This window comes from Thalassophryne amazonica, chromosome 10 (genome assembly GCF_902500255.1).
Source record: "Thalassophryne amazonica chromosome 10, fThaAma1.1, whole genome shotgun sequence".
In the NCBI taxonomy this organism is placed as follows: domain Eukaryota; kingdom Metazoa; phylum Chordata; class Actinopteri; order Batrachoidiformes; family Batrachoididae; genus Thalassophryne; species Thalassophryne amazonica.
Window position 1 is genome coordinate 37187681 of NC_047112.1, and position 23130 is coordinate 37210810.

The following is a 23130-nucleotide window of genomic DNA, read 5'->3' on the forward strand; positions in this document are numbered from 1 at the left end:
GTAATGGTACTTGTAATAAGTGTAGCTTATTCGTAGCTTTGGAGGCCAGGCTGGGCGAATTGGAGACTCGGCTCCGCACCGTGGAAAATTCTACAGCTAGCCAGGCCCCTGTAGTCGGTGCGGACCAAGGTAGCTTAGACGCCGTTAGTTCCCCCCTGGCAGATCCCAAGCAGCCGGGAAAGCAAGCCGACAGGGTGACTGTGAGGAGGAAGCGTAGTTCTAAACAGAAGCCCCGTGTACACCACCAACCCGTTCACATCTCTAACCGTTTTTCCCCACTCGGCGACACACCCGCCGAGGATCAAACTCTGGTTATTGGCGACTCTGTTTTGCGAAATGTGAAGTTAGCGACACCAGCAACCATAGTCAATTGTCTTCCGGGGGCCAGAGCAGGCGACATTGAAGGAAATTTCAAACTGCTGGCTAAGGCTAAGCGTAAATTTGGTAAGATTGTAATTCACGTCGGCAGTAATGACACCCGGTTACGTCAATCGGAGGTCACTAAAATTAACATTAAATCGGTGTGTAACTTTGCAAAAACAATGTCAGACTCTGTAGTTTTCTCTGGGTCCCTCCCCAATCAGACCGGGAGTGACATGTTTAGCCGCATGTTCTCCTTGAATTGCTGGCTGTCTGAGTGGTGTCCAAAAAATGAGGTGGGCTTCATAGATAATTGACAAAGCTTCTGGGGAAAACCTGGTCTTGTTAGGAGAGACGGCATCCATCCCACTTTGGATGGAGCAGCTCTCATTTCTAGAAATCTGGCCAATTTTCTTAAATCCTCCAAACCGTGACTATCCAGGGTTGGGACCAGGAAGCAGAGTTGTAGTCTTACACACCTCTCTGCAGCTTCTCTCCCCCCTGCCATCCCCTCATTACCCCATCCCCGTAGAGACGGTGCCTGCTCCCAGACTACCAATAACCAGCAAAAATCTATTTAAGCATAAAAATTCAAAAAGAAAAAATAATATAGCACCTTCAACTGCACCACAGACTAAAACAGTTAAATGTGGTCTATTAAACATTAGGTCTCTCTCTTCTAAGTCCCTGTTGGTAAATGATATAATAATTGATCAACATATTGATTTATTCTGCCTTACAGAAACCTGGTTACAGCAGGATGAATATGTTAGTTTAAATGAGTCAACACCCCCGAGTCACACTAACTGTCAGAATGCTCGTAGCACGGGCCGGGGCGGAGGATTAGCAGCAATCTTCCATTCCAGCTTATTAATTAATCAAAAACCCAGACAGAGCTTTAATTCATTTGAAAGCTTGACTCTTAGTCTTGTCCATCCAAATTGGAAGTCCCAAAAACCAGTTTTATTTGTTATATCTATCGTCCACCTGGTCGTTACTGTGAGTTTCTCTGTGAATTTTCAGACCTTTTGTCTGACTTAGTGCTTAGCTCAGATAAGATAATTATAGTGGGCGATTTTAACATCCACACAGATGCTGAGAATGACAGCCTCAATACTGCATTTAATCTATTATTAGACTCTATTGGCTTTGCTCAAAAAGTAAATGAGTCCACCCACCACTTTAATCATATCTTAGATCTTGTTCTGACTTATGGTATGGAAATAGAAGACTTAACAGTATTCCCTGAAAACTCCCTTCTGTCTGATCATTTCTTAATAACATTTACATTTACTCTGATGGACTACCCAGCAGTGGGGAATAAGTTTCATTACACTAGAAGTCTTTCAGAAAGCACTGTAAACTAGGTTTAAGGATATGATTCCTTCTTTATGTTCTCTAATGCCATATACCAACACAGTGCAGAGTAGCTACCCTAAACTCTGTAAGTGAGATAGAGTATCTCATCAATAGTTTTACATCCTCATTGAAGACAACTTTGGATGCTGTAGCTCCTCTAAAAAAGAAAGCTTAAATCAGAAGTGCCTGACCCGTGGTATAACTCACAAACTCGTAGCTTAAAGCAGATAACCCGTAAGTTGGAGAGGAAATGGCGTCTCACTAATTTAGAAGATCTTCACTTAGCCTGGAAAAAAGAGTCTGTTGCTCTATAAAAAGCCCTCCGAAAAGCTAGGACATCTTTCTACTCATCACTAATTGAAGAAAATAAGAACAATCCCAGGTTTCTTTTCAGCACTGTAGCCAGGCTGACAAAGAGTCCGAGCTCTATTGAGCTCAGTATTCCATTAACTTTAACTAGTAATGACTTCATGACTTTCTTTGCTAACAAAATTTTAACTATTAGAGAAAAAATTACTCATAACCATCCCAAAGACGTATCGTTATCTTTGGCTGCTTTCAGTGATGCCGGTATTTGGTTAGACTCTTTCTCTCCGATTGTTCTGTCTGAGTTATTTTCATTAGTTACTTCATCCAAACCATCAACATGTTTTATTAGACCCCATTCCTACCAGGCTGCTCAAGGAAGCCCTACCATTATTTAATGCTTCGATCTTAAATATGATCAATCTATCTTTGTTAGTTGGCTATGTACCACAGGCTTTTAAGGGTGGCAGTAATTAAACCATTACTTAAAAAGCCATCACTTGACCCAGCTATCTTAGCTAATTATAGGCCAATCTTCCAACCTTCCTTTCTCTCAAAAAATTCTTGAAAGGGTAGTTGTAAAACAGCTAACTGATCATCTGCAGAGGAATGGTCTATTTGAAGAGTTTCAGTCAGGTTTTAGAATTCATCATAGTACAGAAACAGCATTAGTGAAGGTTACAAATGATCTTCTTATGGCCTCGGACAGTGGACTCATCTCTGTGCTTGTTCTGTTAGACCTCAGTGCTGCTTTTGATACTGTTGACCATAAATTTTATTACAGAGAGTAGAGCATGCCATAGGTATTAAAGGCACTGCGCTGCGGTGGTTTGAATCATATTTGTCTAATAGATTACAATTTGTTCATGTAAATGGGGAATCTTCTTCCACAGACTAAAGTTAATTATGGAGTTCCACAAGGTTCTGTGCTAGGACCAATTTTATTCACTTTAACATGCTTCCCTTAGGCAGTAATTATTAGACGGTATTGCTTAAATTTTCATTGTTTTACCCTGGACCTCTAGTAATACTGTGAGAAATCTCTTGGAGTCATTTTTGATCAGGATATGTCATTCAAAGCGTATATTAAACAAATATGTAGGACTGCTTTTTTGCATTTACGCAATATCTCTAAAATCAGAAAGGTCTTGTCTCAGAGTGATGCTGAAAAACTAATTCATGCATTTATTTCCTCTAGGCTGGACTATTGTAATTCATTATTATCAGGTTGTCCTAAAAGTTCCCTAAAAAGCCTTCAGTTAATTCAAAATGCTGCAGCTAGAGTACTGACGGGGACTAGAAGGAGAGAGCATATCTCACCCATATTGGCCTCTCTTCATTGGCTTCCTGTTAATTCTAGAATAGAATTTAAAATTCTTCTTCTTACTTATAAGGTTTTGAATAATCAGGTCCATCTTATCTAGGGGACCTCGTAGTACCATATCACCCCAATAGAGCGCTTCGCTCTCAGACTGCAGGCTTACTTGTAGTTCCTAGGGTTTGTAAGAGTAGAATGGGAGGCAGAGCCTTCAGCTTTCAGGCTCCTCTCCTGTGGAACCAGCTCCCAATTCAGATCAGGGAGACAGACACCCTCTCTACTTTTAAGATTAGGCTTTAAAACTTTCCTTTTTGCTAAAGCTTATAGTTAGGGCTGGATCAGGTGACCCTGAACCATCCCTTAGTTATGCTGCTATAGACGTAGACTGCTGGGGGGTTCCAATGATGCACTGTTTCTTTCTCTTTTGCTCTGTATGCACCACTCTGCATTTATCATTAGTGATCGATCTCTACTCCCCTCCACAGCATGTCTTTTTCCTGGTTCATCTCCCTCAGCCCCAACCAGTCCCAGCAGAAGACTGCCCCTCCCTGAGCCTGGTTCTGCTGGAGGTTTCTCCTGTTAAAAGGGAGTTTTTCCTTCCCACTGTAGCCAAGTGCTTGCTCCAGGGGGTCGTTTTGACCGTTGGGGTTTTACATAATTATTGTATGGCCTTGCCTTACAATATAAAGCGCCTTGGGGCAACTGTTTGTTGTGATTTGGCGCTATATAAAAAAATTGATTGATTGATTGATTGATTGATTGATTAGACAACCGGTTGGAAGAACGTCAATGGGAGCGAGACGAAGGACGTGGCCGGGCACGTGACGCCCCTCTCCCTTCCCGATCCAAAGCAGCCCCGCCTTCCCCACGCTCCAGAGCCAGAGTGCTCTGTGTGACAACAGCTCCCCCTGCTGATGAAGCTATGGACATGAGCAGGGCCAAAATGAAATTAGAAAACAGACAGAGGAGGCTGGCCCGCGGAGAGTGCTTTTTCTGCGGCTCTAACGAGCATTTGCAGAAACAATGCCCCAAGCGGTTAAACACCAACGCTCGCCCTTAGAGACTGGGCTAAGGGTGGGCCATAACACACGCGGGTAATGCACGAAAATCCGCACGAATCCCAGTTGTGATCGATCCTCTGTGGGGATTTAACCCTTCAAGCCCCAGCACTGATCGACACAGGGTCAGAAGGGAATCTGCTAGATAGCAGATGGGCTAAGGAAGTGGGGCTCCCTCTAGTGGCCCTTCCTTCTCCAGTGAAGGTACGGGCACTAGATGGCACCCTTCTTCCACTAATAACACACCAGACACAGCCCTTAACACTGGTTGTGTCTGGAAACCACAGGGAGGAGATTGTGTTCTTTGTAACACTTTCTACCTCCAGAGTGATTTTGGGCTATCCATGGATTAGTAAGTACAATCCCCGGATCGATTGGCCGTCTGGGGTTGTGGCTCAGTGGAGTGAAACCTGCCACCGGGAGTGTTTAAGATCCTCGGTTCCACCCGGTGTATCTGCTAAGGAGGAGTTTCGAGTCCCACCCAATCTTACGGCGGTGCCGGCTGAGTACCACGATCTTGCTGACATTTTCAGCAAAAATCTGGCACTCACGCTTCCCCCGCATCGACCATATGATTGTGCCATTGATTTGATCCCGGGCGCTGAGTATCCATCCAGCAAGCTGTACAACCTCTCATGCCCCGAGCGTGAATCAATGGAGACCTACATCCGGGACTCCTTAGCTGCCGGGTTGATCCGGAACTCTTCCTCCCCGTTAGGTGCAGGTTTCTTAATCGTGGGCAAGAAGGACGGTGGACTCCGTCCATGCATTGATTACAGAGGGCTGAATGAGATTACGGTTCGCATCCGATACCCATTCCCTCTGTTGGATTCAGTGTTCACGCCCCTGCATGGAGCCAAAATCTTTACAAAGTTGGATCTTAGGAATGCGTATCACCTGGTTCGGATCCGGAAGGGAGACGAATGGAAGACGGCATTTAACACCCCGTTAGGTCACTTTGAGTACCTGGTCATGCCGTTCGGCCTCACTAACGCCCCCGCGACGTTCCAAGCATTGATAAATGACGGCTTGCGGGACTTCCTGCATCGCTTCGTCTTTGTATACCTAGACAATATCCTCATCTTCTCCCCGGATCCTGAGACTCATGTGAAGCATGTACGTCAGGTCCTGCAGCGGTCGTTGGACAACCGGCTGTTGGTGAAAGGCGAGAAGTATGAGTTCCACCGTACTTCTTTGTCCTTTGTGGGGTTCATCATCTCCTCCAACTCCGTCGCACCCGATCCGGCCAAGGTAGCGGCGGTGAGAGATTGGCCCCAACCGGCAAGCCGCAGGAAGCTGCAACAGTTCCTCGGCTTCGCTAATTTCTATCGGAGGTTTATCAAGGGCTATAGTCAGGTTGTTGGTCCCCTTACAGCCATGACCTCCCCAAAAGTTCCCTTCACCTGGTCGGATCGGTGTGAAGCCGCGTTTAGGGAGTTGAAACGCTGGTTCTCTGCTGCGCCAGTTCTGGTGCAGCCCGATCCTAGCCGCCAGTTTGTTGTGGAGGTAGATGCCTCTGACTCAGGGATAGGAGCCCTGCTGTCCCAGAGCGGGGACTCCGATAAGGTTCTCCACCCCTGTGCCTATTTCTCCCGCAGGTTGACCCCGGCAGAGCAGAATTATGACGTCGGCAATCGGGAGCTCCTGGCGGTGAAGGAGGCCCTGGAGGAGTGGAGACACTTGTTGGAGGGAGCTGTGGTTCCATTCACGGTTTTCACTGACCATCGGAACCTGGAGTACATTTGGACCGCTAAGCGTCTGAACCCCAGGCAAGCCCGTTGGTCTCTATTTTTTGGACGTTTTGACTTCAGGATCACCTATCGGCCCAGGACCATCAACCAGCGGTCAGATGCACTGTCTCGGGTGCACGAAGAAGAAGTCAAAATGGAGCTGTCGGATCCACCTGAAAACATCATCCCGGAGTCCACTATCGTCGCCACACTGACGTGGGACGTGGAGAACATCGTCAGTGAGGCCCTGACACGTCACCCGGACCCCAGCGGTGGACCATCAAACCGTATGTACGTCCCACCAGATGCTAGGACTGCAGTTTTGGACTTCTGTCATGGTTCTAAGATCACCTGCCATCCAGGGGTGCGAAGGACCGTGGCAGTGGTCCGGCAGCGGTTCTGGTGGGCGTCAATGGAGGCTGACGTCTGGGAATATGTCCGGGTCTGTACCACCTGTGCCATGGGCAAGGCTGTACATCAACCAGAGAAGGGACTCCTCCAGCCGTTACCTGTGCCTCACCGCCCCTGGTCCCACATCGGCCTGGACTTTGTCATGGGTGTCCCTGTGTCCCAGGGAATGACAACCATCCTGATGATAGTGGACCGGTTCTCCAAGGCGGCCCACTTCGTGGCCCTCCCGAAGCTCCCGACGGCCCAGGAGACTGCAGACCTCCTGGTCCACCACATCGTACATCTGCATGGTATCCCAACGAACATAGTCTCGGATCATGGTCCCCAGTTCTCCTCGCAAGTCTGGAGGAGTTTCTGTAGGGAACTGGGGGCCACCGTGAGCCTTTCGTCCGGGTACCACCCTCAGACCAACGGACAGGCAGAGTGGGCCAACCAGGAGCTGGAACAGGCCTTACGATGTGTGACAGCCGCGCACCCGACGGCCTGGAGTCAACATCTGGCCTGGATCGAGTACACTCATAACAGCCAAGTCTCGTCTGCTACCAGCCTCTCCCCGTTCGATGTGTGTATGGGGTACCAGCCCCCACTGTTTCCGGCTGTGGAGGGAGAGGTCGGGGTTCCCTCGGTCCAGGCCCACCTCAGGAGGGTGCGTCGGGTGTGGCGAACAGCCCGCTCTGCCCTGCTGAAAGCCCGGACGAGGGCGAAGAACCATGCAGACCGCCGACGCGCCCCCAGCCCCAGAATACCAGCCCGGGCAGGAGGTCTGGCTGTCAACCAAGAACATCCTGCTTAACACGGAGTCACCAAAACTGATGGACAGATATATCGGACCATTCAAGATTGCCAAAATCATCAGTCCAGCTGCAGTGAAGCTGAAACTCCCAGCTTCACTGCGGATCCATCCAGTTTTTCATGTCTCCAAGCTTAAACCATATCACACCTCGGACCTCTGCATCCCCGGACCAGCACCGCCTACTGCCCGCATCATTGACGGTGAGCCTGCGTGGACAGTCCGCAGGCTTCTGGATGTTTGCCGGAGGGGTCGGAGTCTCCAGTATCTGGTGGACTGGGAGGGTTACGGACCTGAAGAATGCTCCTGGGTGAAGAGGAGCTTCATCCTAGATCCGGCCCTCCTGGCCGATTTCTACCAGCGACACCCTGACAAGCCTGGTCGGGCGCCAGGAGGCGCCCGTTGGGGGGGGGGGTCCTGTCGTGTGGGCCGCCCGAAGAGGAGGTACTGCTGGCCAGTGCCAGAGGGCGCCCTGCCTGTTGTCGGGTTTCAGGCACCAGAGGGTCTTGTTAGGAGAGACGGCATCCATCCCACTTTGGATGGAGCAGCTCTCATTTCTAGAAATCTGGCCAATTTTCTTAAATCCTCCAAACCATGACTATCCAGGGTTGGGACCAGGAAGCAGAGTTGTAGTCTTACACACCTCTCTGCAGCTTCTCTCCCCCTGCCATCCTCTCATTACCCCATCCCCGTAGAGACGGTGCCTGCTCCCAGACCACCAATAACTAGCAAAAATCTATTTAAGCATAAAAATTCAAAAAGAAAAAATAATATAGCACCTTCAACTGCACCACAGACTAAAACAGTTAAATGTGGTCTATTAAACATTAGGTCTCTCTCTTCTAAGTCCCTGTTAGTAAACGATATAATAATTGATCAATATATTGATTTATTCTGCCTTACAGAAACCTGGTTACAGCAGGATGAATATGTTAGTTTAAATGAGTCAACACCCCCGAGTCACACTAACTGCCAGAATGCTCGTAGCATGGGCCGAGGCGGAGGATTAGCAGCAATCTTCCATTCCAGCTTATTAATTAATCAAAAACCCAGACAGAGTTTTAATTCATTTGAAAGCTTGACTCTTAGTCTTGTCCATCCAAATTGGAAGTCCCAAAAACCAGTTTTATTTGTTATTATCTATCGTCCACCTGGTCGTTACTGTGAGTTTCTCTGTGAATTTTCAGACCTTTTGTCTGACTTAGTGCTTAGCTCAGATAAGATAATTATAGTGGGCGATTTTAACATCCACACAGATGCTGAGAATGACAGCCTCAACACTGCATTTAATCTATTATAGACTCTATTGGCTTTGCTCAAAATGTAAATGAGTCCACCCACCACTTTAATCATATCTTAGATCTTGTTCTGACTTATGGTATGGAAATTGAAGACTTAACAGTATTCCCTGAAAACTCCCTTCTGTCTGATCATTTCTTAATAACATTTACATTTACTCTGATGGACTACCCAGCAGTGGGGAATAAGTTTCATTACACTAGAAGTCTTTCAGAAAGCGCTGTAACTAGGTTTAAGGATATGATTCCTTCTTTATGTTCTCTAATGCCATATACCAACACAGTGCAGAGTAGCTACCTAAACTCTGTAAGTGAGATAGAGTATCTCGTCAATAGTTTTACATACTCATTGAAGACAACTTTGGATGCTGTAGCTCCTCTGAAAAAGAGAGCTTTAAATCAGAAGTGCCTGACTCCATGGTATAACTCACAAACTCGCAGCTTAAAGCAGATAACCCGTAAGTTGGAGAGGAAATGGCGTCTCACTAATTTAGAAGATCTTCACTTAGCCTGGAAAAAGAGTCTGTTGCTCTATAAAAAGCCCTCCGTAAAGCTAGGACATCTTACTACTCATCACTAATTGAAGAAAATAAGAACAATCCCAGGTTTCTTTTCAGCACTGTAGCCAGGCTGACAAAGAGTCAGAGCTCTATTGAGCTCAGTATTCCATTAACTTTAACTAGTAATGACTTCATGACTTTCTTTGCTAACAAAATTTTAACTATTAGAGAAAAAATTACTCATAACCATCCCAAAGACGTATCGTTATCTTTGGCTGCTTTCAGTGATGCCGGTATTTGGTTAGACTCTTTCTCTCCGATTGTTCTGTCTGAGTTATTTTCATTAGTTACTTCATCCAAACCATCAACATGTTTATTAGACACCATTCCTACCAGGCTGCTCAAGGAAGCCCTACCATTATTTAATGCTTCGATCTTAAATATGATCAATCTATCTTTGTTAGTTGGCTATGTACCACAGGCTTTTAAGGTGGCAGTAATTAAACCATTACTTAAAAAGCCATCACTTGTCCCAGCTATCTTAGCTAATTATAGGCCAATCTCCAACCTTCCTTTTCTCTCAAAAATTCTTGAAAGGGTGGTTGTAAAACAGCTAACTGATCATCTGCAGAGGAATGGTCTATTTGAAGAGTTTCAGTCAGGTTTTAGAATTCATCATAGTACAGAAACAGCATTAGTGAAGGTTACAAATGATCTTATGGCCTCGGACAGTGGACTCATCTCTGTGCTTGTTCTGTTAGACCTCAGTGCTGCTTTTGATACTGTTGACCATAAAATTTTATTACAGAGATTAGAGCATGCCATAGGTATTAAAGGCACTGCGCTGCGGTGGTTTGAATCATATTGTCTAATAGATTACAATTTGTTCATGTAAATGGGGAATCTTCTTCACAGACTAAAGTTAATTATGGAGTTCCACAAGGTTCTGTGCTAGGACCAATTTTATTCACTTTATACATGCTTCCCTTAGGCAGTATTATTAGACGGTATTGCTTAATTTTCATTGTTACGCAGATGATACCCAGCTTTATCTATCCATGAAGCCAGAGGACAGACACCAATTAGCTAAACTGCAGGATTGTCTTACAGACATAAAGACATGGATGACCTCTAATTTCCTGCTTTTAAACTCAGATAAAACTGAAGTTATTGTACTGGCCCCACAAATCTTAGAAACATGGTGTCTAACCAGATCCTTACTCTGGATGGCATTACCCTGACCTCTAGTAATACTGTGAGAAATCTTGGAGTCATTTTTGATCAGGATATGTCATTCAAAGCGCATATTAAACAAATATGTAGGACTGCTTTTTTGCATTTACGTAATATCTCTAAAATTAGAAAGGTCTTGTCTCAGAGTGACGCTGAAAAACTAATTCATGCATTTATTTCCTCTAGGCTGGACTATTGTAATTCATTATTATCAGGTTGTCCTAAAAGTTCCATGAAAAGCCTTCAGTTAATTCAAAATGCTGCAGCTAGAGTACTAACGGGGACTAGAAGGAGAGAGCATATCTCACCCATATTGGCCTCTCTTCATTGGCTTCCTGTTAATTCTAGAATAGAATTTAAAATTCTTCTTCTTACTTATAAGGTTTTGAATAATCAGGTCCCATCTTATCTTAGGGACCTCATAGTACCATATCACCCCAATAGAGCGCTTCGCTCTCAGACTGCAGGCTTACTTGTAGTTCCTAGGGTTTGTAAGAGTAGAATGGGAGGCAGAGCCTTCAGCTTTCAGGCTCCTCTCCTGTGGAACCAGCTCCCAATTCAGATCAGGGAGACAGACACCCTCTCTACTTTTAAGATTAGGCTTAAAACTTTCCTTTTTGCTAAAGCTTAAAGTTAGGGCTGGATCAGGTGACCCTGAACCATCCCTTAGTTATGCTGCTATAGACTTAGACTGCTGGGGGGTTCCCATGATGCACTGAGTGTTTCTTTCTCTTTTTGCGCTGTATGCACCACTCTGCATTTAATCATTAGTGATCGATCTCTGCTCCCCTCCACAGCATGTCTTTTTCTTGGTTCTCTCCCTCAGCCCCAACCAGTCCCAGCAGAAGACTGCCCCTCCCTGAGCCTGATTCTGCTGGAGGTTTCTTCCTGTTAAAAGGGAGTTTTTCCTTCCCACTGTCGCCAAGTGCTTGCTCACAGGGGGTCGTTTTGACCGTTGGGGTTTTTACGTAATTATTGTATGGCCTTGCCTTACAATATAAAGCGCCTTGGGGCAACTGTTTGTTGTGATTTGGCGCTATATAAATAAAATTGATTGAAAAATTGATTGATTGAGAGGGCGCAGTTGCCATCCAGAAGCCAGGACTGACAGCTGTCAGAAATTACCATCTGCAGCACTATAAAAGCCTGGAGGAGACACCACATCTCTGCCGAGATATCAGCTTACCTCACAGGTAACCTCTCAGCTATTTCTGTGCCGTTCGCACATTATTTGCTACTGAGTTTGCAGTCGTAACCTTTGTATGCTCGCAGCTTGGAGCTGGGTTTTGTGGAAATTGGAGGGAGTTGGCGTTTCCTACTCCTCACTTTCCTGAAACATTAAGTATACTATTGGTACTGCACGTTCTCAGCATTCCTGTTTCTGGGAGTTGTGGATTTTTCCCTCAGGAAGAAACTGTGACTTTTTGCTGATTGCTTACTGGGTGTCCACACACCCACCATTAACCTGTTTTGTTCCTGCCAGCAGTGCCGGATCTGACAGCTGGAAGCAGAGGCCACCTGGGGACTCAGGACTTGGCGGCTTCGGCATACTGCAGGTCTCCGTTGGCGGTGGAACCTTGTGGGCCTCGGCTCTTCTGTGGATAGGCGTCTCCTACCCTCGGGCCTGTCCACACGTCACCTATTTTATTTTGTGATTGGCTGTCTAAAAGCAGTATTTGACCTGTTGTGCACATTTGCCGCAATAAATTGTATTTATTGGTTTATCTATTGACCGTTCATTTACGCCCCCTGTTGTGGGTCCGTGCATTACACTTTCCCCAAAAAACCCTTCTGCTTCTGGGGGTCAAAGCTCCCCAGACTCCCCAACTACAGCCCTTTTGACACCCTGCCATTTTAAGCATTTTTTATTTGCCTCTCACATGCCTAGAAGTTCATCACCATATCACCTTATCAGTTATGTCCTTCAGACTTTATTTTCAGTAATTGCTGCTGGGGAGCATTAGCATGGATAAAATCCTTCAGCTTCTAGGGGCTTTGCCACCCAGACCCCCTAACTACATCCCTCTTGATGCCCCGCCATTTTAAACATTTTTCTTTATTTGCCTATCACATGCTTAGAAGTTCCTCACCATCTAACCATGTCATTTAGGTACTTCAGACTTTATTTTCAGTAAATGTTCAGGGGCACAATAGCATGGCTAAAACCCTTCAGCTTACTTATTTCAAAGATCAAAATATTTTTACATGTAATTTACACACAAAATCGTCACTGACTTACCTCAAGACCTGTCAAGGTGCACACCGCCTCTCAGTTTAGCATTCCAGGAATTGTTTGACATTTGACATTTCTGGTTTCACTGTGGACTCCAAATTTGGCATTTCCTGTTTCAGTGTCAACTTTCCACTGAAATCTCACGAGATTACCAAAATGTTGTCAATCCAGGAAATGTTTAACATTTGGCATTTCCAGTTTCACTGTGGACTCAAAATTTGGCACTTCCTGTTTGGGATTCCCTGTACACGTGCATAGTATCTTGAGCTGTTGTTGCAGACGGCAGATATGAAATTGGTCACTGTGAGGTCAGTTTCATTAGTTACGTCCGCTCAACCTTTTTGTGCACAGCAGTTTTATCATTAAAAACCTGTTTGTTAAAGGGGAGAAAAAAGGAATGGCTGTGACAACATATGTGTTGTTGTGGTTAGACTAGTAGGAGAAAAGCAGAGGAGAGAAGAGGAACTGAGAAAAGCAACTGGATTTGGCCGTGGGTTAAAAGGTGCTGAGCAGATGGACTTCCTGTCAGAACCACTTTATATGCATGTTGGACAGTAAAATTACACTGGGAAAAAAAAAAAAATCCTTGTTCAGGCTCCAATATCGGTAACTCTTGAGGGCGTTGACCTGAGCGCTGCCCCACCTATTTCTGCACAGCCGCGTTTTCCTGGAATCAGTTTGAGGTGGAAGTGAGGAGTCACAGGCAAAAACAGACAGAACTCATTACTTTTATCTGTTTTATGGAAGAATTTCAGCATGAGAAACGCAAACAAACACTTGAATGAGAGGAAAATATACTGCAATGGGAAGAGGCACACAAACAGCATTATATCGTGAGCGTGAAATCACAGGCTTGTCAAATAAACTGCAGCAGGATTCCCCAAACCTCAGGAGTCTCACATCACGATTATTCTATTTTCGAATCCTCAAACAGTGGAATGAGATACTGCCTGCACACGTCATGCTCTGTGACTTTTAAATCTGTCCATAAAGAATGTATTTTATCAGATCACATCATTGTATGCCTAGGTTTGGCTTGGAAGCGGCTGTCATACCTCTCTGTGGGCTGTATTTATTTAAAAAGATGTATGGATAACTTTAACCACCACATCTCCTTTCCAGTTATTTTTCCGTATTACGCCTAATATGCATTGTGGTTTGATTGTAATCAGACAATAAGCAGAATCCTGTTCAACAAACAAGCCTCAAAATTTCCAGAATAATAGTTCTGTCCACGATTGTGATGTAATCTATACCGGCATCGCTGGATGATAAAGATTTGTGATTAGAACTTAATATAATACAGGAAGGTACAGCAAAGTAAAGACGAGCAGAGGTGAACAGTTTGGAAATGAAAGAAAGTGCCAAGCAAGCTCACTTCAATCTGCATATATGTCACTTCAAAGTCATAGAATGACAAAACACCCCGAGTCTGGGGAGCAGTGTGAGCAGATCCAGTGAGTGGGGGACGGCAAAGGATCAGCTGAACTTTGGGTCAGGTGGTCCTCAGGAATGAGGCAAATGGGACACCTTGGATTCCCAAAAAGCATTCAAGGATCTGCAGCGAACACTTTAATAGTATGTTTATGAGAGTAATTTTCCTATTGCTCACAGAAACTTCATATTTGATGGGTACATGCCTTGGAGGAGTACTTCGCATGGGTTCGAAGGCCAGTGACCTTGACCTACTTTTCAAGAAGATGGAAAATAATACTGCGCACAGGCTATTTCGTGATGAATGTCTCTAGTTTCTTCTATTTTTCAACATTAAAATCCCATTTTATTTTTCAAATGAAGCAAGCGATTGCACCTGTTTCAGACACATATATGCTCAATTTAACATGAAATCAAACCAGTTTCTTCTCTAACAGTGTATGAAACTGAAAGAGTAACACGCTAATTATGTGTTACTGTGCTAATGAGATTAAATGACTGAAACTTACCTATATGATCGCATTCCATCAGTAGAAAATTCAGTCTTTTTTGTTGCCATTGAGTAAACCTTTACACATTCAGAGTCAATGACAGATATTCACCTGATTTCTTTTGTCCACCTGACCTTTTCACACTGTCAGGACCTAAACTAGCCATTTCTGCAAGCTATTTGGCACTGGCTGTAAAGAGTTGAATTTTAAAGCTCTTGGGATCGACTCTCGGGAATCACACATTGTCTCATACACATGTACATATAACAGAATCCTGCATAAGAAGCACTTTAAATGGCTTCAATCCCACATGATGAAACAAGCTCTCAGATTTTGTCACTTAAACCACCAGCCTCCAAATACTACTTGTGCAGGCTGTTATAGAAAGTTGCAAAAATGAAAAGGAAAAAGATTAGGAACCATTGATCTACTTGTTTTCAACAACTGTGTTATGACAGAGAAATTTTCAAAGATATCTTGAAAAGAACTGCAATACATTTTTTTCAAATGTTAGGGCTCATTTACACATAACACGACTGAGGCAGAATGGTGCATGAAGAAGGAGTGAAATGACGCGTGAAAAATCTGAGCCGCCTGAAACACCCCGTTGACGCTGTCACCACAACCATTTGTGCCGATTCAGTCCCCCTCTCAGCAGGTGTGGGCCAAATTCCAGGTGCCACACACAAATATCCAACACTCCTTGCTGGACACTTAGAAAAGGTGGGGCAATTCACACTCCCAGCACGGCAGTAGACAGCAACTGACCACATTTGAGCTGTTTGTGAAAATTGTCTACGTGCCCCACAAGTGTAGCGTCACCTAGCAACACACATGGGCATGGCTGTGCTGAACTCCCCCCAACACATGTGGCATGCCAGTGTGTTGGCTCCTCCCCCAGCACATGTGGCGGGAAGGCAGGAAGTGGGGGGAGCACACTTGCATGATATGCTGATAATTATGGACCGACAAGATCATATGGGGACCAGCCAGCCACATCTGAGCGCACACAGCACAGCAAGGCACCTCTCAGCTGATCGCCAGATACGCACTGACAACTAGAAATGACAACTCAGTGCACACGATGTGTTACATTAAAAATACAAAGAACAGATCCAGGACAAGTATATAAATATACATATTGTGCAGTGTCATTTGGGCTAGGACCATACGCTTGACGTATCATGATACATGGATGCCGATACATTATATTTTATGATACTTGAGAAATGTGATTCCACAAGTACTGCACTCTGACATTACAATATACTGTGACAAGACCACAGATAAAAGTTAAATATACATATAGCTACAAAGATTATTATTATTATTATTATTATTATTATTATTATATGTGTGTGTGTGTGTGTGTATGTGTGTGTGTGTGTGTTGTTCTTATAGATATCTATTATCTCCTTTTTTATATGATTTGTATTCGTCTTTTGTTAACTTTGCACTTTGTTGTAACAACTGTATTTTTAAGATTGTATTAACCCCCAACATGGTGGTTAATACAATTTTATTTCTGAGCTTAAATAATACACTTCTAAAGACTGTATATCATGAATCTTGCTTTTTTTTTTTTTTCTATGCACTGCCGGTGCATCTTTAACCACAGATTTGTCTCCATGAAAAGTGGTTATAAAATAGTCCATGAACAATGCCTACTTAATCGGTGAATCATGATGTGGGTCACAGTGCATCATCTTTGAATATTTTCACTGGAAATGCGTCTCCTGATCTCGCATGTTTTTCTCACAAATGGTCGGCACAGTTCAGTGTTTTTAACACACAAGTAAAGACTCAGACTCATTCTTAATTTCTGTACTCTCTGTCTGGTGCTCCTTTAAGTAAATAATCATCAATGCTCAATTCTGATGTCCGAAGAAATCTTTAACATTCCGCCCTTAATATTTCTTAAGTTCCATGATGCACTGAGTGTTTCTTTCTCTTTTTGCTCTGTATGCACCACTCTGCATTTAATCATTAGTGATTGATCTCTGCTCTCTTCCACAGCATGTCTTTTTCCTGATTCTCTCCCCTCAGCCCCAACCAGTCCCAGCAGAAGACTGCCCCTCCCTGAGCCTGGTTCTGCTGGAGGTTTCTTCCTGTTAAAAGGGAGTTTTTCCTTCCCACTGTCTCCAAGTGCTTGCTCATAGGGGGTCGTTTTGACCGTTGGGGTTTTTCTGTAATTATTGTATGGCTTTTGCCTTACAATATAAAGCACCTTGGGGCAACTGTTTGTTGTGATTTGGCGCTATAGAAATAAAACTGATTTGATTTGATTAATCAGCTAACACTGATTGGGTCTACAATACATTCCGCCATCTGCTGGCTATAAATGATCCACCTTGTTTCAATCACTTTTTGAAATTTAAAAAAAAAATTAAAATTTATTTCATATTGTAAAATTAAATATGATGACATTGTGAATATGTTTTTATTCCTTAATTAATTTATTTTTCCCCACCCCTCAGTGTCTTTACGACCACCATGGATGTAATAAAATCATTGACGTTTATTTATTGTCTGTCTGTCTGTCTGTCTGTTCTGCAGGATTACGTCAAAACTACTGCATGAATTTTAACAAAATTTTCACCTCAGATAGATAGGTCATGGAAGATTCGGTTAAATTTTGGAGCTGATCCAATCTGGATTCTGATCAAGATTTCACTTTATAAAGGCTTTGAAGGATTAGGTCAAAACTACTTCACGGATTCTCATCAAATTTGCACCACAGATAGATATTTGGGCATGGAAGACTGCACTGAATTTTGGAGGTAATCTGAATCCGGATCGGCGGACGCCAGTAATCTTGGATTGCTCTTGTTAGTCATGTGTTCTTGCATTTCATCATTACTTAGGCCTACAACTAGGCACGTCCAGATCACGTTTTGCCATGTTTTTGACCTGATTCCATTGGAGTCACACACACACACACACACACACACACACACACACACACACACACACACACACACACACACACACACACACACACACACACACACACGCGTGCCTTTGGATAAACTACACTATACAGGAAACCTTAGCAGCATTATAACAAAGAACGCTAATTGAAACAAACATCTGATGGATTTTTTCCTTTTTTAACTGGAATCTGGCTGTGGTTCAGATGCACACGTGCACGCGCGCGTGTGTGTGTATGTGTATAATCACAGGCACAGTTTTACATACCAGACCTGGGAACCATTGTACTCTATTACTGTTCTGCTTTTTCTCCAGTTTTGCTTTCAAAAACAAAGCACGCTGTTCAACATAAACACACATTAGCACAAACAGAATCACCGTTCAAGACTCACAACAAACCAGATCTCGTGCACACCAAACAAACACACACACCACATGGGCTTTCAAAGTCATCGTGTCTCACTTCCTCACCTGCACCAAAAGCGAAAAAGTAAGTTTGGTTTGGCTTTCTCTGGAGCAGGGCGGAGACGCGGCGAGCCATTCTCTCATTGCGTTTGTAGATGAGCTCCTGGCGGAAGTAGCTGTCGATCTGTTGGGCCGTCATCTGGTCGTGAGCGGGAAGTGAGCTGTTGATGAAGTGAGGGAGCTGAGAGATACAAAAACAACAAAAAACAGTTACAAGCTACATTACTTAATGGTGACATTAAGCTTCACACACACAGTATCACGTGTTCAAATCATGTTAACTTAAGAAAAAGAGACAAGATGATTTTAAAATATGATGGAAGAAACATGAAGATTCAACTGGAATTCTGACACAACAAAGTGAAAATGAACATGTGAAACCACAGACTGACTGTGCGCTGCTCCATCAGGCTGTTAATTTGGGAGGGGTTGAGGTTGAGTGCATGCAGGCGGGGTTTAAACATGGCGATGTAAGCTGTTCAAATCTGACACAGTTCTCTTCAAAGCATTTATGTTTTTGCAGGTCTTTCTCATAATATGTACAGAATAAAAGACCATTTATTTGTTCCATCTTTAACTTCAGCAACCCACGGAGGTGGGTGGAGGTTATGTGATAGCCCCATCCGTTTGTGTGTTTATTTGAAGGCAAGATGTCTCAAAAAGTGGCGGTGTAAGAATATGGAATGAACATTTGAGAACATGAAATGAATGCATATAGTCAACATATTCTCATATTCTTGCACATTTCCAAGAGCATGCAACAAGTTTTGAGTTTGGATTAAGGTTAGAATAACAGAAATTATAAGTATAAGATAAATTTTTGCTTTTTTGTTATTGTTTTTGTTTTTGGTGACATCCTCAACGCCATGCCATTGTTGCAGACCGAACGGTCTCCCCCTAAAAATCGGTCCGCCTTTTGCATCTGCGCATGCGTCATTTCATACCACAGCAGCACGTCTGAGACAGAATCTCTTCACCCAAAGCAGTCAAATGGATTAATGGGATTATTAACCATCAGATGATAAAGGTAAAACCTCTTAAATCATTCTAAAGTCAGGTTTAAGCAGAAACGAGGCAAAATTCCATGACGCTTTGAAATGTCTGATGTGCAGTGAACGCATCAGCTAGCAGCTCATTTAGCCGCAGCACTCTGATCACTTCTGTCGCCTTTAATGATGAAATATTGCTGAATTTATGTGGAAATGATTGTTGTACAAAAGCTTCAGATATCTGTCGCTGAGACCGATGATGACTGGAGGCAGTTTGAAACAGAAAGGAGGTGTTAATCCATTTCAGCTACCCCCTAAAAATCAGTCCGCCTTGCCTTCACTGCGTATGCATCATTAGCCGCAGTTCACCAATTATCACCTCGCAGTGGAGGCAGGCGGACCGATTTTTAGGGGCAGACCGTTCGGTCTGTGACACCAGATAGATTTTGAATATGTTTTGGAATGTTTTCTTCCCTCCAATGTAAAATTAGATTATGCCTGTGGGTTATTTTAACTTGTTAAATAATAAAGTTGTTAATTTTAAAAAAAAAAGTCTTAAAAGTAAAATTTCTAACTTGCAAACATATTGTGCCATCATGTAAACATCCATCCATCCATCCATCCATTTTCTTCCGCTTTATCCGGAGTCGGGTCGCGGGGGCAGCAGCTCAAGCAAAGCCGCCCAGACCTCCCGATCCACACACACCTCCCCCAGCTCCTCTGGGGGAACCCCAAGGCGTTCCCAAGCCAGCCGAGAGATGTAGTCCCTCCAGCATGTCCTGGGTCTTCCCTGGGGCCTCCTCCCAGTGGGACGTGCCCAGAACACCTCTCCAGCGAGGCGTCCAGGGGGCATCTGGAAAAGATGTCCGAGCCACCTCAACTGACTCCTTTTGATGTGGAGGAGCAGCGGCTCGACTCCGAGCTCCTTCCGAGTGACCGAGCTCCTCACCCTATCTCTAAGGGAGCGCCCAGCCACCCTGCGGAGGAAACTCATCTCGGCCACTTGTACTTGCGATCTCGTTCTTTCGGTCATGAGCCAAATCTCATGACCATAGGTGAGGATCGGAACGTAGATCGATCGATAAATCGAGAGCTTTGCCCCCCTACTCAGCTCTCTCTTCACCACGACGGTCCGATACAGCGACCGCATCACTGCAGATGCTGCACCTATCCGTCTATCAATCTCACGCTCCATCCGTCCCTCACTCGTGAACAAGACCCCAAGATACTTAAACTCCTCCACTTGAGGCAAGGACACTCCACTGACCTGAAGAGGGCAAAGCACCTTTTTCCGGTCGAGAACCATGGCCTTGGATTTGGAGGTGCTGATTTTCATCCTGAATGCGTCACACTCAGCTGCAAACCGGCCCAGTGCATGCTGAAGGTCCTGATTTGACGAAGCCAACAGAACCACATCGTCCGCAAACAGCAGAGACGAGATTCTGTGGTTCCCAAACCAGACCCCCTCTACACCCTGGCTGCGCCTAGAAATTCTGTCCATAAAAATAATGAACAGAACCGGTGTCAAAGGGCAGCCCTGGCGGAGGCCAACGTGCACTGGAAACAGGTTTGACTTACTACCGGCAACGCGAACCAAGCTCCTGCTGCGGTTGTATAGGGACCCGATAGCCCATAACAAAGGACCCCGGACCCCGTACTTCCGGAGCACTCCCCACAGGGTGCCCCAAGGGACACGGTCGAACGCCTTCTCCATATCCACAAAACACATGTGGACTGGTTTGGCAAACTCCCATGAACCCTCGAGCACCCGATGGAGCATGTAGAGCTGGTCCAGTGTGCCACGACCAGGACGAAAACCACACTGCTCCTCCTGAATCCGAGGTTCGACCATCGGTTGAATTCTTATCTCCAGTACTCTGGAATCGACCTTACCGGGGAGGCTGAGGAGTGTGATCCCCCTATAGTTGGAACACACCCTCCGGTCCCTCTTCTTAAACAGAGGGACCACCACCCTGGTCTGCCAATCCAGAGACACTGTCCCCGATCGCCACGCGATGTTGCAGAGGCATGTCAGCCAAGACAGCCCCACAACATCCAGAGACTTAAGGTACTCAGGACGGATTTCATCCACCCCAGGAGCCTTGCCACCGAGGAGCTTTCTAACCACCTCGGTGACTTCGGCCTGGGTAATGGATGAGTCTGCCTCTGAGTCCCCAGTCTCGGCTTCCTCTTCGGAAGACGTGACGATGGGATTGAGGAGATCCTCGAAGTACTCCTTCCACCGCCCGACAACATCCCTGCTGTGGAAGGAGTACTTCGAGGATCTCCTCAATCCCATCGTCACGTCTTCCGAAGAGGAAGCAGAGACTGGGGACTCAGAGGCGGACATGTAAACATCTGACCTTTTTATGTACACTCAACAAAAATATAAACGCAACACTTTTGGTTTTGCTCCCATTTTGTATGAGATGAACTCAAAGATCTAAAACTTTTTCCACATACACAATATCACCATTTCCCTCAAATATTGTTCACAAACCAGTCTAAATCTGTGATAGTGAGCACTTCTCCTTTGCTGAGATAATCCATCCCACCTCACAGGTGTGCCATATCAAGATGCTGATTAGACACCATGATTAGTGCACAGGTGTGCCTTAGACTGTCCACAATAAAAGGCCACTCTGAAAGGTGCAGTTTTATCACACAGCACAATGCCACAGATGTCGCAAGATTTGAGGGAGCGTGCAATTGGCATGCTGACAGCAGGAATGTCAACCAGAGCTGTTGCTCGTGTACTGAATGTTCATTTCTCTACCATAAGCCGTCTCCAAAGGCGTTTCAGAGAATTTGGCAGTACATCCAACCAGCCTCACAACCACAGACCACGTGTAACCACACCAGCCCAGGACCTCCACATCCAGCATGTTCACCTCCAAGATCGTCTGAGACCAGCCACTCGGACAGCTGCTGAAACAATCGGTTTACATAACCAAAGAATTTGTGCACAAACTGTCAGAAACCGTCTCAGGGAAGCTCATCTGCATGCTCGTGGTCCTCATCGGGGTCTCGACCTGACTCCAGTTCGTCGTCGTAACCAACTTGAGTGGGCAAATGCTCACATTCGCTGGTGTTTGGCACATTGAAGAGGTGTTCTCTTCACGGATGATGCGAAGGAGATGTGTTGCACTGCATGAGGCATATGGTGGTCACACCAGATACTGACTGGTATCCCCCCCCCACAATAAACAAAACTGCACCTTTCAGAGTGGCCTTTTATTGTGGGTAGTCTAAGGCACACCTGTGCACTAATCATGGTGTCTAATCAGCATCTTCGTATGGCACACCTGTGAGGTGGGATGGATTATCTCAGCAAAGGAGAAGTGCTCACTATCACAGATTTCGACTGGTTTGTGAACAATATTTGAGGGAAATGGTGATATTGTGTATGTGGAAAAAGTTTTAAATCTTTGAGTTCATCTCATACAAAATGGGAGCAAAACCAAAAGTGTTGCGTTTATATTTTTGTTGAGTATATATTTTTATAATGTCTTTGCGTAGATCTGCTGTTCGAGCTTCCTTCTCAGCAGCCTGTCACCCTCATAGTCATATTTGTGTTTGTCACTGTTCTACCACAGTGCAGTGGTTGTGCTCTTTCCTGATAGCAAGAGTCTGCACTCTGCCCAGATCATCTTAAACAAAGTCACAAATGTGATACGCGTTCTGGGCCAACTGTCTTGGTAACTGGTCTGATATGGGAAAATATCAGACCGGAAATCAGCCAATCAGAGCCCGCATGCTGTCGCAGCCATTTCATAATAACAGATAACTGCGAATTCTGACAAGTAGCTTGAATATTTCATGGCCTAGCAAATACAAACAAACTACATATGGCAAGTCCAAGCAACAAGCTGTTTTAATTTAATTGAAATTACTTTACAAGTTAGAACTGCCAACGAAATTGAATTACATCAATAAATAAACTAAGATTAGGGTGAAAAGCTCGGCCATCCATGGGGAGCTCGGAGTAGAGCCGCTGCTCTTTCACGTTTAAAGGATCCAGCTGAGGTGGTTCGGGTATCTAGATGCCTCCTGGGTGCTTCCCTAGGGAGGTGTTCCAGGCACGTCCATTTGAGAGGAGACTCCAGGGGAGACCCAGGACTAGGTGGAGAGATTATATCCTCACAGTGGTTTGGGAACACCTCAGCATCCCCCAGTCAGAGGTGGTCAATGTGGCCTGGGGAAGGAAAGTCTGGGGTCCCCTGC

At 44.9% G+C, this 23130-nt stretch overlaps 1 protein-coding gene across 3 annotated transcripts in view; it reads right to left on the reverse strand.

Annotated features, from left to right (window-relative positions):
* The window catches only part of trabd2b (TraB domain containing 2B), a 245133-nt gene that overhangs the window by 49253 nt on the left and 172750 nt on the right, over window positions 1-23130 (reverse strand). For all 3 annotated transcript variants that reach the window (XM_034179803.1, XM_034179805.1, XM_034179804.1), the window contains exon 4: window positions 17924-18098. In XM_034179803.1, coding sequence (XP_034035694.1) covers window positions 17924-18098 — 175 coding nt within the window. The remainder of the gene's footprint in view (window positions 1-17923; window positions 18099-23130) is intronic.